The sequence below is a fragment of the Oreochromis aureus genome, linkage group 1, assembly GCF_013358895.1.
Source record: "Oreochromis aureus strain Israel breed Guangdong linkage group 1, ZZ_aureus, whole genome shotgun sequence".
NCBI lineage: Eukaryota > Metazoa > Chordata > Actinopteri > Cichliformes > Cichlidae > Oreochromis > Oreochromis aureus.
The window spans coordinates 30,335,689-30,353,154 of record NC_052942.1 but is presented as its reverse complement, the minus strand read 5'-3'; the positions used below and the strand labels follow the sequence as shown (position 1 = coordinate 30,353,154).

At 39.0% G+C, this 17,466-nt stretch overlaps 1 protein-coding gene across 8 annotated transcripts in view; it reads left to right on the top strand.

The window, feature by feature from the left end:
• The window catches only part of myo5aa (myosin VAa), a 63,221-nt gene that overhangs the window by 25,875 nt on the left and 19,880 nt on the right, over window positions 1-17,466 (top strand). For 5 of the 8 annotated variants that reach the window (XM_031743039.2, XM_039612344.1, XM_039612334.1 and 2 more), the window contains exons 7-22: window positions 607-688; window positions 3,773-3,880; window positions 4,033-4,139; window positions 5,825-6,090; window positions 6,265-6,346; window positions 6,681-6,821; window positions 8,128-8,253; window positions 10,095-10,178; window positions 12,199-12,201; window positions 14,835-14,990; window positions 15,341-15,438; window positions 15,612-15,698; window positions 16,366-16,474; window positions 16,598-16,809; window positions 16,895-17,051; window positions 17,218-17,457. In XM_031743039.2, the coding sequence (XP_031598899.1) occupies window positions 607-688; window positions 3,773-3,880; window positions 4,033-4,139; window positions 5,825-6,090; window positions 6,265-6,346; window positions 6,681-6,821; window positions 8,128-8,253; window positions 10,095-10,178; window positions 12,199-12,201; window positions 14,835-14,990; window positions 15,341-15,438; window positions 15,612-15,698; window positions 16,366-16,474; window positions 16,598-16,809; window positions 16,895-17,051; window positions 17,218-17,457 (2,058 nt within the window). The remainder of the gene's footprint in view (window positions 1-606; window positions 689-3,772; window positions 3,881-4,032; window positions 4,140-5,824; window positions 6,091-6,264; window positions 6,347-6,680; window positions 6,822-8,127; window positions 8,254-10,094; window positions 10,179-12,198; window positions 12,202-14,834; window positions 14,991-15,340; window positions 15,439-15,611; window positions 15,699-16,365; window positions 16,475-16,597; window positions 16,810-16,894; window positions 17,052-17,217; window positions 17,458-17,466) is intronic. The other 3 variants (XM_039612351.1, XM_039612340.1, XM_039612353.1) reach the window with 1 other exon arrangement.

The window sequence follows — 17,466 nt, the reverse complement described above, 5'->3', positions numbered from 1 at the left end:
TGGAGCACAGGTAACAGACTGCAGATCTTGATGCTTTTTTTTTTCTAGATTTGCAGCACCTTTTTAAATCAATTTCTTTTTTCACAAGATATTCATCTGTAGCTTGAGTTATTGTATTTCTCACAATGTCACATACAGTCAGTTGTCCAGTAGAGGGTTAAACGCAGGTAGGTAACACAACTCCATGTTAATTGGGAAGAATTTCCAGGACGTATCAGGACAATTTCCAGGACATATAAGGAATTCATTCCTTATATGTCTAAAGATGTTCAAATTCACACCTGACTCTATTGTCAGGTGTGTCGCTATTGTCCCCTTGAGCAAGGCACCGAGTTTCCAGCTGCCAGCCTGTAGAGCTTCCAAATGTTAGGCTCTCAAACTGTATAATTGTAAAGCAGAATGCAGTATGTAAAGAAACAAGCACCTGATTTTTTTTTTTGTTTTTTCTTTCATGAATGTTATCTGGAAAAAAGTAAAAAAAACCATATCGGAATGATAATTAACTATTTTAGTGAACATTAGTATTAAACCATTTTATTCATTATTATTTAAGAAATAATAATATCTTATTGATTAATCAGATATGATCTTTCTGCTTTCTTCCAGGCGGACGAGGAGAGAAATTATCATATCTTCTATCAGCTTTGTGCATCTGCCCATCTGCCTGAGTTCAAGGCTCTGAAGCTGAGTAAGTCGGATATACGTTTCACACACCTACACGCACGCACACACACATGCATAAGCATATACATACACACACATATATATATACTGACACTGGAGACAAATACAAACGCTCTAGCTGCAGAAGTGCTAAATTAATTTGCAGCACCTGAACACACATGGCTATTAATGAAATGCTTTAGAGGTTCAGACTTTATAAAAGTTGCCATCATGCTCTCACTCATTTTGAGAGCACCAAACCAATGACCTGTATAAAAGATGGATGTATACAGGCCATAGAAATCCAAGTATAGAAAGCTATTGGTTTGCACTATACATTTTGGAACCTCAACATCAGCATTTAACAATGTCAGTGTTTTTAAACCCAGAAGTTAATTTAGACAAGAGGTTAGAGTGCTAATTTGCGAGCTAATGCTAGCTAGCTTGATTAGCAAGCTCATGAGCTGCATGAACTGCATGCAGTCACATAAATATATGCAAAGTAGTGCCAAGCAATAGAGTATTAAAAAAATAAGAATTTCACTAAAATGGAAGCACAAACTTCTTGGATGGTCTGTATCACAAATCAAACCGTATTATTAGACAGACTGTAACATTAAAAAAAACCCCAAAAGGCACAAATAGCACAAACAGAGAAGAGAAATGCAGTCCACTGTTCAGCCAGCACAGCTGAGGCCTAGAAGACAGCCAGCGGATACAGGAGTCTTGTGTTGTACATTTGCCAATCAAAGTGGCCACACCTCTTAATTAAAATCTAAATAAATAAATAAATCGCTCACTGAAGGGGGAGACTATCCATAGAGACCGCATCTGTTTTCGTACCAGGGTGTAAGCATGCTTTTAAATGCTTTAATGTGGGGCAATTTAATATGGACGTCTGTGGGGATCAACTCACTTTTTAAAGCAGCCTTGAAGTGGAGGAAGTAGAGGAAATGCAGTTTTTGGCACTTCAATGCTTCAGTGCTTTTTTTCAGCCCTGAAGTCTGCTGCTTGTTTAGACCTCATGAAAAAAACCATTAAGTGCCACATAAGAGTGATCTCTCTCTTTTTTTTTTTCACTTCAATTTTAGGTGCAAATAGAATTCACAAGCAGTCCAGACCTCTAATATGAGTCATGCTGCTGGTGGCATCGGACTCATGTAAATATGTTACAGAACAGAAAACTAGGAGAGGCCAAAAAAACCCTCCCTGTTCTAAGCACCGACCACCAGATGAGCACGTGCGTACACAGCTGGGATTCAACCCCAGACTACAACTCACTTTCTCCTCTGACCCTTTCAGCACATATACTACATTTTACTCCTAATCTAAGCCTAAAAAATATCTTATGTTGGACAAAGTCACCATTTAAAAATGAGGCAAGAGGAGGCAAGTACTTAATTTACAATATGCTGAAAGGTTATTATGTTTTGTTTTTTTGTTTAAGGTGACAAAAGATATGTTTCCCACACCAGCTGTAACTAGAACTAACTTCCTTCCTCATTCGTCTGTTATATTTTTGTGAATGAAACTTACCCACAAATAGAACATAATGGTTAGATTTTCACTTTATGCTGTAAAGTGAAAGCATTTCATTAAAATGACTTAACAGACTTACAAATCAATAAATATTCATTTGTAAAATGTTCCTGCATGAACTCCAGTAATTTTAGGGGAATTTCTTTTCCCAAGTGTATTTATTTATTTGACTTGTGAGTCACTCTCGCTGTAGACAGTATGCCAGAACGGTGAAATCCATTGGCTCAAGAACTCGCTGACTTTGAAATTATTTCTTGATTTTTATGTGTTTTAGAGCTTTTTTTTTTTTTTTTTTTTTTTTTAATGAGATGACAAATGCAAAGCATCCTGCCCAAAGATCTAGATCTCGTCTAGATATATACAGGTTCAGGTTAGTGTAATGGTCTGGCACTAGTACAATTGGACAAGCAGTTGATGAGATGAGTGAAACACACATAGATAGACGGACAGTCAGAGATTTCTGTAAATTATTAGTAAGATATCGACTTAGATGCATCACGCAAAGTTCCTGCTGTAGGAACTGAGCTGTGACTCATTGATTCTCTGGTTCATCAGGCTCCTTATAAAGCGCTCCCACTGTGGACCTGCACCTGCTCATCCTAGTCATGGACACACACTCTCTGCTGGCACCGCCATTTACTGCCACTCACTTGGCACTCTTTCTATCTCACACACACACACACACACACACACACACACACACACACACACACACACACACACACACACACGCAGCTGCTGTCTTTTCCTCTCCTGCTAACTTCCTGGCTCAGTTAATGGAGTGGTTGTCACAGTCATGTCACTGCCTCTTGTTGCCAGGCAACAGACCATGCCCTAATTCGGTGTTAAGTGTGTATAAAGAAACCGATTGTAAGAAAGTTGGGCTCATACGCAGAAGAAGCGCTCTTGATTTTGTTTATTTCTAAGAACTGAGTTTTCCACATTATCAGTCTCCTGATCTGACAGTGAACAAACACCCAGCATCACTCTGAGTGAGTCAGTGTCACAGATTAAAAACAGATTATGATCATTTCTACCTAAACTCAGGCACAGTGAATAAGTTGTTAATAACAATGAAACACAAACAAAAAACTTCAGCTTAGCAGAATATAACGTGTTACCTCAAATAGAGACCAGGGCCTTTAGAAAGTAGAAGTAGTAAGGCCTGTAGAAAATCTTCTGAAATCTGACCTTGAGATTCGTTTGGTGGCCACGATTTTGTGTCCTTGTTGTATTTGACCCTTCAGTTCAACAAATCAGGATTGCAGCTCTGGTTAGTTGCAAGGTTGCACATAGAGTTCATTCTGGATGCAGTGTCACAGCATATGATTGTAATACACACCTTCCTAGTTAATAATAATAATGTATACTTTATTGATCCTCGTGGGGAAATTCCTCTCTGCATTTAACCCACTCACTCAGTGAAGCAGTAGGCAGCCATTGGGTGCCCGGGGAGCAGCGTGTAGGGACGGTACCTTGCTGGTGCAGGTTTCAGTAGCACACATGTGTCCAAGTAGCACAATGTAAGACTCCCACTGTTCCATGTTTGCTCCTCTGTGTCTCTATTCAGGCAGTGCAAATGACTTCCTGTACACGAGGCAAGGCCGCAGCCCCGTTATCGACGGAGTGGATGACACCAAGGAGCTTTGCACCACACGCAATGCCTTTTCCTTGCTGGGTAACTCACACACCTAAAAATACATGCAGGTTGAAATCTGTATGGAAAATCAGTGTTTAACTTTGTGTTTGTTTGTCTGTAAAGCGTAAAGCCTGCAGCATATTGTGCATTCTCAGTAAAAACCTAACGATGTGTTTGTGTGTCCTCTGCAGGTATTAATGAGTCCTATCAGATGGGTTTGTTCCAGGTTTTGGCTGCCATTCTTCATCTGGGAAATGTGGAGATTAAGGACAGAGACGCAGACAGCAGTGTTATTCCTGTGAGGATACTCTTCATACTGCATAAAGAAAAGGGGGAGCGTGTCACTGGGCTGTTGCATAAATAAGTGTTGTAATTAGGAGGGACTTTCTCAGTTCAGCTGCTCAGAAATCTTTTCTGTGATCTTTTCCTTTCCACTTTTAACTAACATCAGTTTGCTTATGGTATTGCATGTGATTATTAATCATATTTTAGTTGTTTCGTGTGGTCTCATGGAATTGGGTGTTGGTCAGTGGGTTTATTCTGCATTTCCTGGGAACTGGCTGCTGATCAGAGATAGTGAAGTTTGCATGATTATGTCATTTGCTTTAAGGGATTGTTGAAAAGGAGAAGCAGGGGAGGATATGATTGGGATTTCTCTCTATATATGGACACAATGTTAAATATATGCATGTTGTATACACGTTAAAACTTATATATGCTTTCACGTCCTGGTATTTCAGCATTTCATTTCGGCAAAATGTAGGAAAACATTTGAATTTAAATGGAAACGGGAGTGCACCGAGTACATTTAACACTATATCACTATTCTGACACCTTTGATAAACACAGAAAAATATACATTTATTGATAAAAGTATTAAATTGAATTAAATTCAATATTAAAAATGCTGCTATTTTCGCCCACTGTGCACATTTAGATCACAGAATAAGACTGCATCGTTAAGGTTGGACTTCATAGTGCAACTAACTAAAAACATTTAGCAGTAACAGTATACTGATAAGATACACTATTGAACTCAGGGATGTCAAACATAAGGCCTATGGGCCAGAATCAGCTCCCCACACCAGTTCGGCCCGCTGGAAGTCCTTGGAAAATATGAAGTATGGCATAAATTTGGGGATTTGGGGAAAACTGTGTTTTCATAAGTTTTTCAGCTTTTCCCACTCATAAAGAGTTCCCCACAGCCATTCATACTACACCAAAGTAATTAAGTAATAGATAAACAATTACATGTTTTTGGGGTTTTTTGTGAATTAACAAAAACTTTGTTTTATGAAAATGTTTTACACGTTTATCACATAAAAAGACAGAGGTGTGCTTTGAAATTGCACACATCTCAGAGATTAAATGTGTAGTTAAACTTCTTTACACTGACAGAAAGAAAGGTTTCACTCGTCTGGCCACTTTAGATGAAAGTGGGCTGTATGTGGCCCTTGATGTAAAATGAGTTTTGCATCCCTGATCAAACTTAATGATGTAGGTCATTCCTTAAAGAATACTTAAAAACAGAAGAATCCTTCATACTTGTGCTTTAAATCCCCCGGTAGGAACTCTGAACATGGTAATGCCAGCCAGCCAGTTTGTTCTGAATTTCAATTTTAGGGATTTTTCAAAATCTTGCTTGCTTATACCTGTAGGTACCTTGTATTCACAGTTTGCATATTCATGAGCCTATCACATGCTTACAAGCTAAGAAGCTTTAAAATTAGTAAATGGGTAGAGGCAGAAATGAGGCTGCAGCTTTAGTTGTTTGGATTAATTCCACTGGGATCTATTTTTTCTTTTGTTTTATTAAGAAATTTTTAATAAATGCCGCATTTTTCCCACTTATTCCTCCCTAAAGATGCATTTATTATGTTTTTTTTAATGATCCATCTTTGATGTGGGGCCACAGTGTGACTTCACTTTTGTGTTGGGTTTGTGTTGGATAGTGGAGATAAAAACTTCTTCTTTCTGATGTAGCCCAACAATCGTCACCTGATGGCGTTTTGCGAGCTGGTGGGCGTGACCTACCAGGATATGTCCCAGTGGCTGTGCCACAGGAAGCTGAAGACGGCCACAGAGACGTATATCAAGCCGCTCCCTCGTCTGCAGGCCACGAATGCCCGTGATGCCCTGTCCAAACATATCTACGCCAAGCTCTTCAACTGGATTGTGGAGCACGTCAACAAGGCTCTGGTGACAAATGTTAAACAGCACTCCTTCATCGGAGTCCTCGACATCTACGGGTATGTCTGTGTACTACTTTCAAAGTATGTAGTAGTTACAAAGGGGTAACTAATCAGTCTGAGCTTTTTAGCATCGTTCTTTCGTTGGATTTGTCTGAATTTGCTCATCAAATTAAAATACAGCAGTGAAAAAGTGTGTTTCAGGTCATTAACGTCACTCTTGTTCTTCACAAGGTTTGAGACATTTGAAATCAACAGCTTTGAGCAGTTCTGTATCAACTACGCTAACGAGAAGCTGCAGCAACAGTTCAACATGGTAAGCAGCAGCAAAACGCAAACAGTCAATAACTGCTCCTCAATCAAAACGTGGCAGTTCACAAACTTCAAAAGCATGTCAGTGGTGGTTCTGAACAAAATATCTAGATTTCCATGAAAAACCTCAGAGTTTAAAAATAGAACAAAATAATGGACAATTTACACGAAAAAATAAATTCTGATTTACTTTCTGCAAAATTCAAATCATTTATGAAGAGCAGCATAACTCTTGTTAAGCCACTCTTTATATTTAAAGGTTGTAAATACTATTATTGTTTTATTATTATTTTAAAGTGCAAAGTTAAATACCTAACTGTGTGTTTCTATCTGCACAGCATGTGTTCAAACTGGAGCAGGAGGAGTACATGAAGGAGCAGATCCCCTGGACTCTGATCGACTTCTATGACAATCAGCCGTGCATCAACCTCATAGAAGCTAAGATGGGCGTCCTGGACCTGTTGGACGAGGAGTGCAGGGTACGTCTTATTTTACCCGACAAATAGTGTATGCAGAACGAGCACAACATTGAAATACTTGGGACCAGTTTCTTAGGTTCGAGCTAATTCGATTTGTAGAGTTCCTACTAGTTCTGTGAGAAGTAAATCATGGGGGTTGAATCTGTGGGCTAGGTCTGATGATAGTCCCTCCACTTAGCCACTGAACTCTGAACCTAGCAATTCTGTGGTCCCATGCTGGTGCTAGTTTGTACAGGCGTCAGTGTTGTATTTGTAGAAATGCATGGCACTGGTTCTAGGTTGGCACTGCGTGGGTGAATACAGGGTAATTGTTGTGTTCCCGAGCAGTTTCTGTGGACTGGCTTGTGCATCATCCTAATACAGCAATGCTGTGGTGGGTGCTACATGTTACTTTAACACCAGTTTTCCCAGCAGAGCGTTTCATTTTTACAAGGCGATCAATCTTGTTTACTACACTGATTGATTACTTCACTAGTGTATTTCAGATCAGTTATATCACGGTCAGCGATTCTGTTGTTTATAGTTTGCTTAGGTTGCATCATTCTTCACGTTTGTCTTCTATTTGAGCAGTTTGCTCTTTATGCAAAAGTTTTTAAGAACAGACTTTCTCCAACTACATATCTTTAAAGAAAAAGAAAGGAATTACCATTAAATAAGTTACTTACATAAACTTTCTCATGAATATAAACAAGCAAAATAAAGTAAATTGAGCCTGTGCTGCATGTTAAGCAGAGGCCTGTGGGTTTCTTCATTCACACCCACATTCTGCTTTCCATTTTTTGACGTCAACCTGCAGCTTGTCATTGCCTCCCACCACACACAAGGCTGAAGTCACCAATACCTAAAACTGAGAAACCCAAAGCGAATTATTAACCACAGGTCTCTTTTTCTTCTTTCTCATTGTGAAACTGAACAAGAGGCAGACATGAGGTTGTTTTTAGTTTATGTTCATTCATGTTAGTAAGACTGGAATGAAATATTGAGCGTGTATGAAATAAACAGAATTGAGCTTTGTTTTAGTTAATACTGTGGCAGCTGTGATATTAAAGGCTCCAGCTTCTTGTGTCGAGGTCCTGTGTCTGTTGAGCTTATCTCTCTGTCGCTCTCAAACTCTGCAAGGTCATTTTACAGGCTGTTGACATTTGAGGTGGGAACGCATTTCTCACATTATGGCAGGGACATATGTTTGTCAGTATGCAATGAATGACAAGAAAAAGTTCAATCAAATAACTGCAATAAACACATTCATTGTAATTTCTGAAAAGATGAAAATGCATTATTCATGGTTTCGTTCTTTCTGTAACAGATGCCTAAAGGTTCGGATGACTCATGGGCTCAAAAGCTGTACAACACCCACCTAAAGACTTGTTCCCTGTTTGAGAAGCCTCGCATGTCCAACCGCGCCTTCATCATCCAGCATTTTGCAGACAAGGTGGGTCTGTCAGACTGTATGCTTTGTGTTGTCACATTGTTACAAATTAGGTTGTTACATTTCTTTTTTTTGGTGTATCATAAGTGTTTGCGTACATTTAAAAAAGGTTGATTTAAAAGATTTAACTGACTTTTTTTTTTTTTTTTTTTTTCCAATTATTGGTGCTCTAACGTAAATGAGCATTTTAGCAATGACATGTTTGTGTAGTGGTGTAATAATAAGTTTTGTGTCCTCTAATGAGATGCTGTGTGACAAAGCATTAATTTTCATGTCTGTTTTTACAGCTTCACTATAAGGTTACTGAGAAAGTGGATTAAAAGACCAAATGATGTTATATTAGGATACCTAGAGACATATAAGTCTAAGGATTTCCAATATTCATACTTTTTGTATTAGATGAAATGTGCTTTCACTGTAGTTCAGTTTGACTCAATACCAAGAGAAAAAAGCATCCTATAGCTAAAGTTCTTACAGGAGTAACTCGGGCTGAACAGACCCAAGAAATAATATAATTTTATAATAATTATTAGATATTATAAAATCTCTTACCATAATTATGACACACAACTCTACATATCAGTGTCACCACATGATCATAGAGCTTGAACAAGTCTGTATAGTTGAAATTTCTAAAAAAATGGTTACATTTTGAAATCGGGCCAGAATAATTGTGGACAAATGCATTTTCAACAGGCAAGACAAAGCCTATTACCATTTTTTAAAAAAACCAAAAAACAGAACAAAAATTAAAATATTCCTGTTTAAAGCATATACAGAAAAACTTCATGTGTCTTCTAAGACAGATTTAAAAAATTCTTTCACTAAGCACTAAATGATCTCTGACGACATTACACTTCAAACATACGTTACAAAACATGCGGAACTCTCGGGTCATCAGGAAGAGGTCACCTATGTCGCTCCCAGAATCGTAGCAAACCAAAATAAAACTGGATACATTTGTAGGGCTTCTTCAGTACATTTTGATCTTTTTTTTATGTCTTGCATAATTTTTTTCCCTTCTCTCTCCTTATCTTTTGTCCCTCTGTAAAGCATTGCCTTGTGTTTGAATAGTGCTATACAAATACATTTGATTTGATAAACTTAGTGCATTGTGTAGGTCAACGAGGAACGCAAGACTAATGCTGACAAGTGATTTGAAATGTTGACACGAGTGATTAAACAGCAGACAAAATTACAAACTGTGCAAGCTATAGGTTTGATTTCTGCCATGTGAAGGACAAATACACATCATTTTATCCAAATACTCGTCGCTCTCTGTGTCATAAAACTCTTAGCTTATGGTAATCATCTGTCTTTTAATAGAGATACATCCACAGATCAGTACATCTTTTTTGAGCTATCCGTTTCTTGTCAGACACACATGTACACTGTTACTCAATGTCATTATTCTCACCTCATTCAAAAACAATAATAAAGGGAAAAAATCTATTAAAGTAAAAATAATTAAAGGCTGGAAATTTTGAGAATGTCTTTCCATCAGCTTCACCCACTCACATGTAAATTTTAATAGCTTTTTTGTTCTATTTCCATTTATTTATGCTAGTGTCATTCATGATGATTCACTAAATAGCTCACAGTTTCCCTGTTGAGCGCCACTTAAGCAGTAAAAGACTTTGACTTGTTAACCTGCACTTGACCCACGATGCAGCCATCCCTGCTTTCCTTACAGCCGTTCATTAAAGGTGTCCTCTATGTGTGCTGAGTTTTGTAAACTGGACCATTTTCTCAGTATGTGGGTTGGAAATGCTGTGCAGTGCCACATAAAGTGGGACACCCGCTCATCCCAAGTGTAACGCAAGCTTTGCTGTGTCGTCGGGCAGGTGGAGTACCAGTGTGAGGGTTTCCTGGAAAAGAACAAGGACACGGTGAATGAAGAGCAAATCAATGTGATGAAAGCCAGCAAGGTGAGACACACAAACACCAACAATGAAAATATGTTTTGTTGTATGTAATCAGCCAAATGTAAGCCTTTAAAACACATTGGACTTCAAGAACTGTGAAGCATCCACTGACATATAAGTCTGCTGCTCCTGCAGAGATGTGCCACCTGGTCTCTGTGCCGAAAAAATAGAAAGTTGTTTATTGGCCAAACATGCTGTTCAACTTAAAGTATATGGGGAACAGTGCCCTCTACTGGTGAAGAGGATAGTGACACTGGCAGAGATAAATTCTCAGTTGTGTAGGTTTTTACTTACATGTGGCACAAAAAGCTAAATGTGTGCCACACATTTATCCTGAATGCAGGATAGATTCAAGTTTAGCACACACAAGACCTTTCTCCAACTTTATACCTGAGTTAAGGACTTCAGTTAAATGTAAGTATATGTGATAGTAGATCACAAAACCTTACAGACTACTGTTTTATATGCAGCAGTACTCAGAGAGACAGTTTTTCTACACACATAACTGCAAGTCCAAGTTAGTTACATCGCAGCTGAATTAACCTCACGTGTGTGTTTGTGTGTGTGCGTGTTTTGGTCTTGGCTGGAGATCAGTGTAAAACCCTGTTGGGTTAAAAGGGGCCTAAGCCTTTAAATCCTCTTCACTGTTTTGGCTACATGCACACACACACACACGTACGCACAGAAACACACACGCAGACTTTATTGAAGTGTGTTTGTTTAAAATTCTCACAGTGACCTTCGGCTGTTCCTTTATAGACCTTTTCAGCAAAGCCAGAAGTGGGTAAGGGTTGAAATATAGATATAGTCTGCTCTAACATCTAACAAGACCTTTTCACTCTCACACACAGATTTGTACTCTTATAGTTGCCATGGAAATCAGGGGCATTAAAGCAATTGGGGTTGACCTCTTAATGAGATTTAGTCAAATTAAGGTTCTCTGCCAAGCTTATCCCATCATTCTTAATGTGTCTGTGTGTGCGTGTTTGTTTTTACTGAGCTAATACTTAATATGAATATGAATACATATTTATAATATTGCAATTAACTAAGGAGCACGCTGTCTAAAAACAGCCTTCTATTCATCTGTAATATTGTCTGTATCTGCGTCTAAAACCAGCTCTTAAACCAGCCCTCAACAGCCAGTAAAACTGAAATGACTCATAAACATTTAGCTGCTAGCTGTTTGTGTAGTTTAACACATTAACAGATAAAGTATCATAAAGACTCTGAAAAATCTGCATTTCTGCTTTAGTAGGTCTCTCATCCAGAAATGCACTCCGCCACACTGAATGCCATCTCCTCTCCAATCTTTCAGAACATTTCAGGCTCAACAACTCTTAAGCATAGAATCCTAAATTATTATGGCCTGTGTCTTACTCTCTAGTTTTACTGTTTTGTCAGTATTGACAAAGTATTGATTAAAAAAATGAATTAATTAAAAAATTGCAGAGATTTTGGATGTTGTTCTACAACAAAACAGTCGAGAAACGTGTGCGCACAGCATCAGACGAGCAGTGTTTGGGAAAACTTCACTTTTTCTTTGCATTTGAAGCTTTGATCCACCTCACTGTTACAGGGAAGCCAGTTTTGCGTTACATTTATTTGCAATTTTTTAAAAAGGTGTCATCTGTTAAACTTTCATTTTCCAAGCAACCCAAATGAGATGTCCTTTGCAGGAACTGGGTCTGAAGGCAGCCACCTTCCAACCACATTTGTGTTTTATACTGCATTTCTGCTGGATGTCAATGAAAATGTTTTTGTTTTTTTAAATCATGGTTCCTTCCATCCATTTCAGCTTCATTTGTCTTCCTGGTTTTCTTTTCTTTTCCATTTGAATCATAGTTGTGTGTGATCGCTTTGGATGGGGGAAGATCATGATTTAGAAACTGACCTTTAGGGTTTTTTGACATTTGGCTTTCTTTTTTAACCTTTCATTGTGGGTTTTTTGTAATTTTGTCTCCATATGTTGTCCATGTATGTTTGGTTCTGTCCTCATCATGACAACCTTCACTGCCAGCAGAAGGTAAACAGAAGCGTTCTTACAACGCTGGTCTGCCTGTAGCTCTTCATTTAGCTCCTTTTTCCTTTGACTTTCCTCCTTCTTTGTCTCTCTCTGTGAGTTAATACACTCTAACAGCACTGAGGAGATTTGAGTTTTGTGTATGCCTTTGTTTGCTGCATGGAAAGCACTAAAGGGGGGATTCAACATTAAAAATAAAGGGATGAAGGAAGGAAAGTATTTTTATCTGAGAGCGAGCAGCACGTAAAGCCTTTGTGGATGTGGCTGTCCTGCTTAATGATGCTGGTTAGAAGCAGCATGGCTCTGCAGCGACACATAACACAGCATCCTCCTCATATAACCTTCATGTCATATGGAACATGACATGTTTGTGATATTATTTCATGGCATAATGATGCCGTACACTCATATATGGCCACAGCATACTGTCATATATGACTAAACTTAACCTTTTAATTACATTTGTTTGTAAAGCATTGTAACAACTGTGACTGAATTTAACAAAAACTTATTAACAAATTGACCAATATCTTTTCACTCTTCTACTTAAACTCTCAAACTGCGTTTGAGCTGTTTTGTTTTGTTTTTTTGTCCGAAGTTGTTGTGATTAATTAACTCACTCTGATGTCTCCACACTGCATTTGTAAATTTAAAACATACAAGTCCAACTCCAAAAAAGTTGTAAATAAAAAGAGAATGTAATCATTTGCAAATCTCATAAACCCATATTTTATTCAGCCAAAACATATCAAATGTGCCAATATAAGAAAAAAAAAAAAAGTTTACCACAACGGTCTGTAAGCGTCTGCGAGTCCTGGGTCTTCTTTGGTGTATTTTACACTTCATAATGCTCAAAGTGTTTTCAGTTGGTGAAAGGTCTGGACTGCAGCCAGGCCAGTTCAGCACCAAGACTCTTCTACTACGGAGCCGTGCTGTTGTATTACTTGTAATATGTGGTTTAGCATCAGTTTGCTAAAATATGCAAGGCCTTCCCTGAAAAAGACATCATCTGCGTAGGAGCATATGTTGCTCTAAAATGTGTATAAAGCTTTCAGCACTGATGGTGCTTTTCCAGATGTGAAAGCTGCTAATTTCACTGGCTACACCGCACCTCCATATTATCACGGAGTGCCTAATAAGTCAGATGGCACCTCTCCTTTTTAGTTCGGACCACAGAACAGTTTTCCACTTTGCCTCAGTCCATTTTAAATAAGCTTCAGCCCAAAGAAGAGAGTGGACTTTATGGATCGTGTTCACATGCAGCTTCTTCTTTGTATTATGGAGCTTGATGGATATCACAGACAGATTTCTGGATGTGTTCCCGAGCCCATGCATTGATTTCATGACAGAATCATGCATGATTTTAATGCAGTGCCGCCATAAGCATCCAGTATTGATATTTCTGGCTTTGTCCCTTGTGATTTCTTCAGATTCTCTGAATTACTTGATATTATGTACTGTAGATGATGAGATATTCAGTATCTTATGTTGAGGACCATTATTCTGAAATTCTTCCAGAATTTGTAGAAGCAGTTTTTTGTAGAGTGGTGAGCCTCTAGCCACTTTTACTTCTGAGAAACTCTGCCTCTCTAAGATGGTCAACCATGTTGCTGATCTGATGCCAGTTAACCTGATTGTTATTATCCTCCAGCTGTTTCTTTTTAGTACCACTTTACTTAACAGCCTTTTGCTGCACCGCTTCCAACTTTTTATAGACGTGTTGCTGCCATCAAATTCAAAATGAGCCAATGTTTTTTCATGATACAGTAAAATCTCTCAGATATCTAAACACTTGATACATTTTTATATGTTCTGTTGTAAGTAAAATATGGGTTTATGGGATTTGCAAACAAAGTGTCCAAACATTTTTCGGAATTGGGATTTTACAGTAAGTCCTCATAGTGATGGTTTTCAGTGTCGCAAAAATGGAGCTGCTGTCCTGCTTTGTAAGCCAGTATGCCCTGCACGGTAAGTAAGAAAAATCAGAATGCATGGCAGTATTAAAAAAATCATTTGTGATTTATAGGAGTTGCACTAAAGCCTAATTACTGAAACAAAATGAAATATCAGTAAGTCAGTATTATCTGCAGTGTGTGATGCCATGCATAAATGTAGACGCATGTAAGAATGATGCATCATTGCAGTCGCCGTGTTCCTCAGGGGGAGCTGGACCTCCTAAAGTACTTTTGTCTGTGGAGGCAAAGGCAGAGGCTGTTTGGTTTGTTTTAGATAGTAGACGTGTGTTTACAATATTGGATACTGCTAAATTAGAATTACCCAAATGCTTATTTTAGATATATGTCAGAGATAAGCCTTTGTTTATGAACTTTAAGTCATCTAAAAAGAAGGATTGCTTATTGTGATATATTAAATTAAACATATTTGGGACAGTAAGATTTCAGACAGTAAGATAAGTTCTCACATGTTCAACTTTTATTATCTGTGTTTTTATTTATTTATTTATTATTTCCACTGGGAAATTCAAAAGCAGCAGAAAAGTGTGGTATTGTCCATCAAACCACATTACAACCAGTAATCAGAATCCCTGAGCAATATGGCAGCAGCAGAGATGCACCTTATCGTTGAGGATTCATGCCATTATCAGCTGTTAACTATGAGTGGGCTGTTGTTTTTAGTTTGACCTGCTGGTGGAGCTGTTCCAGGACGAGGAGAAGGCAACCAGCCCCACTGGTCATGTCCAGGGAACCGGGGGCCGCACCCGTCTCAGCATCAAACCCGACAAGAGCCGGGACACGAGCAGCAAAGAGCACAAGAAGACTGTCGGCTGTCAGGTGGCTGTCTCACTCTTAGCTGGACTTCTCTTAGCTGACGATCAGTGTTGTATTTATGTGGGTGTCCGTGGGCATTAGGCGTGGACATGTAAATTTGTGAATGCGACAACTCCAGAACAAGGTGACGTAAGAGTTTCAAGTTGTTATCATGGGCGTATCTACTAGGAGACTGAGGCGAAGCACAAGCAGTTGCCAGTATTTTATCTTTCTTATGAGTTTATTTTAGGAAATCTGAAGCCTGTTAATTGTGACTTATTGAACTTTAAAGACTTTCATCTTAATTTTATAAAAGGGATTTGGGTCATGATGATGACGATGATGATGATGGTGATGATGATCCTCTCTTGTAGTTTCGTAACTCTCTACAAATGCTGATGGACACGTTGAACGCAACCACTCCTCACTACGTACGCTGTATCAAACCCAATGACTTCAAGTTGGCCTTCTCGTGAGTTTCAGCGTTGTTTTATAATCTGCTGTTTTTGTAGGAATATTTTTCTCTTTTTCAAGTTCTCTGTTTAAATTTCAGACACCGGTAACACTGCATGTTTATGCAGTGTTTTATTGTACAAAACTGTGTATATATGATTCACATTGGCTGTGGTTATTCGATTTCGGCAGGTTTGATCCCAAACGTGCGGTGCAGCAGCTCAGAGCCTGCGGCGTCCTGGAAACCATCCGCATCTCTGCTGCAGGCTTCCCATCGAGGTACTGAAGCACCCCAGCAACACTGTGACTGACTCACACTGTAAACGTCTAATTATTTAATGTGAATTCATATAGAAGAAATATAACATTTGGATAGCAGAAGGCCAGTGCAAGCAGTTGGATCAGCCGAAGTGATGAGATTTTTGACTGAATTAACTCACTCATATAGACATAGACAAGGTGAAGAGTCTCAAAAATGCTGTCACTGCTCATCTCACCGTGAGCTTCCCCAGTATGTGCACAGTTCTTACGTTCCCCAGACAATCCAGGAGACGTGGTGAGGTAATAATAAAGGTGAAAATGAGTTGAGGAAAACAAAATCAAAACCAAAACATAGTGTATTAAATAAATTTTTAATTAAAGAGACAACTATACAACAAACAGCAAAACTTCACACTCCCAGCACTACTGAATAAATTGTATATATATTTTTTTAAAGTTATAATTTGAGATATGAATATTTTGCATATCAAAATGTAGACAGTTTAGTACCATTTCCCTCAATGTGATGCTCAATGCAAAAAAACTAAAATAACTTCCCCTGAGATCAAAGAGTCTGCCGACCAAAACTCCAAATACTTGGATCTTTCAGGCTTTTGGTATTTGAAGTATTTCAGTTTGATAAATTGAAAGGATCAGATTGTAAGCGTCTGTGTTTGTTTGTCAGATGGACGTATCAGGAGTTCTTCAGCCGTTACCGAGTGCTGATGAAGCAGAAGGACGTCCTCGCTGACAAAAAGTTGACCTGCAAGAACGTTCTGGAGAAATTAGTGCAGGTCAGATAGTTGGTCCCTTCCTTCATTTTACAGTTCTCTGTTATAAAACAACAGATTAAAACAACTTTGAAATCATGATTGAGTTTTGTTTCACCTCTGATCACTGCTTCTTTTGTCCCTTAGGACCAGGATAAATATCAGTTTGGTAAGACTAAGATCTTCTTCAGAGCCGGCCAGGTGGCTTACTTGGAGAAGCTGAGGGCAGACAAGCTGCGTGCCGCCTGTATCCGCATCCAAAAAACCATCCGCTGCTGGTTGGCACGCAAGAAGTACCTGCGCAAGCGCAGTGCCGCCATTACCATCCAAAGGTTCACCAGAGGATACCAGGCCCGCTGGTGAGAACTGTGGCACTTAACATTTTATCCAGCTAAATACTAGAGGTGTACAGAAATTGAAATCCTGACCCTTGCTTCTCCTCAGCCTGGCCAAGTTCTTGCGCCGCACTCAGGCAGCCACTATCATCCAGAAGTACCAGAGGATGTATGTGGAGAGGAAACGCTACAAGCAGAAGCAGGCAGCCGCTCTGGCCATGCAAACCATCCTCAGAGCTTACATGGCCCGGCAGAAGTATCAGGCGGTGAGTCATGAAAACACTCCTGTTTTTTAATATTATATTCTGTTATTCTATGTTTGCACAGTTTTCAGTTTTCAGTGGATGGAAGGAAGTGTAATTTTTCTAAAATTCACTTTATTGTACTCATATTTCTTTTCCTCTCTATCACTGCCTTTCTGTGTGGCTGTAGCTGTTGCGGGAGCACAAGGCGGTAATCATTCAGAAGCACGTTCGTGGCTGGTTGGCCCGGTGCTGGTACAAGCGTTGCCTGGAAGCCATCGTCTACCTGCAGTGCTGCATCCGCAGGATGAGGGCCAAGCGTGAGCTGAAGAAGCTGAAGATTGAGGCTCGCTCAGTCGAACACTTTAAGAAACTCAACAAAGGCATGGAGAACAAGATCATGCAGCTGCAGAGGAAGATCGACGAGCAGGTAACATGT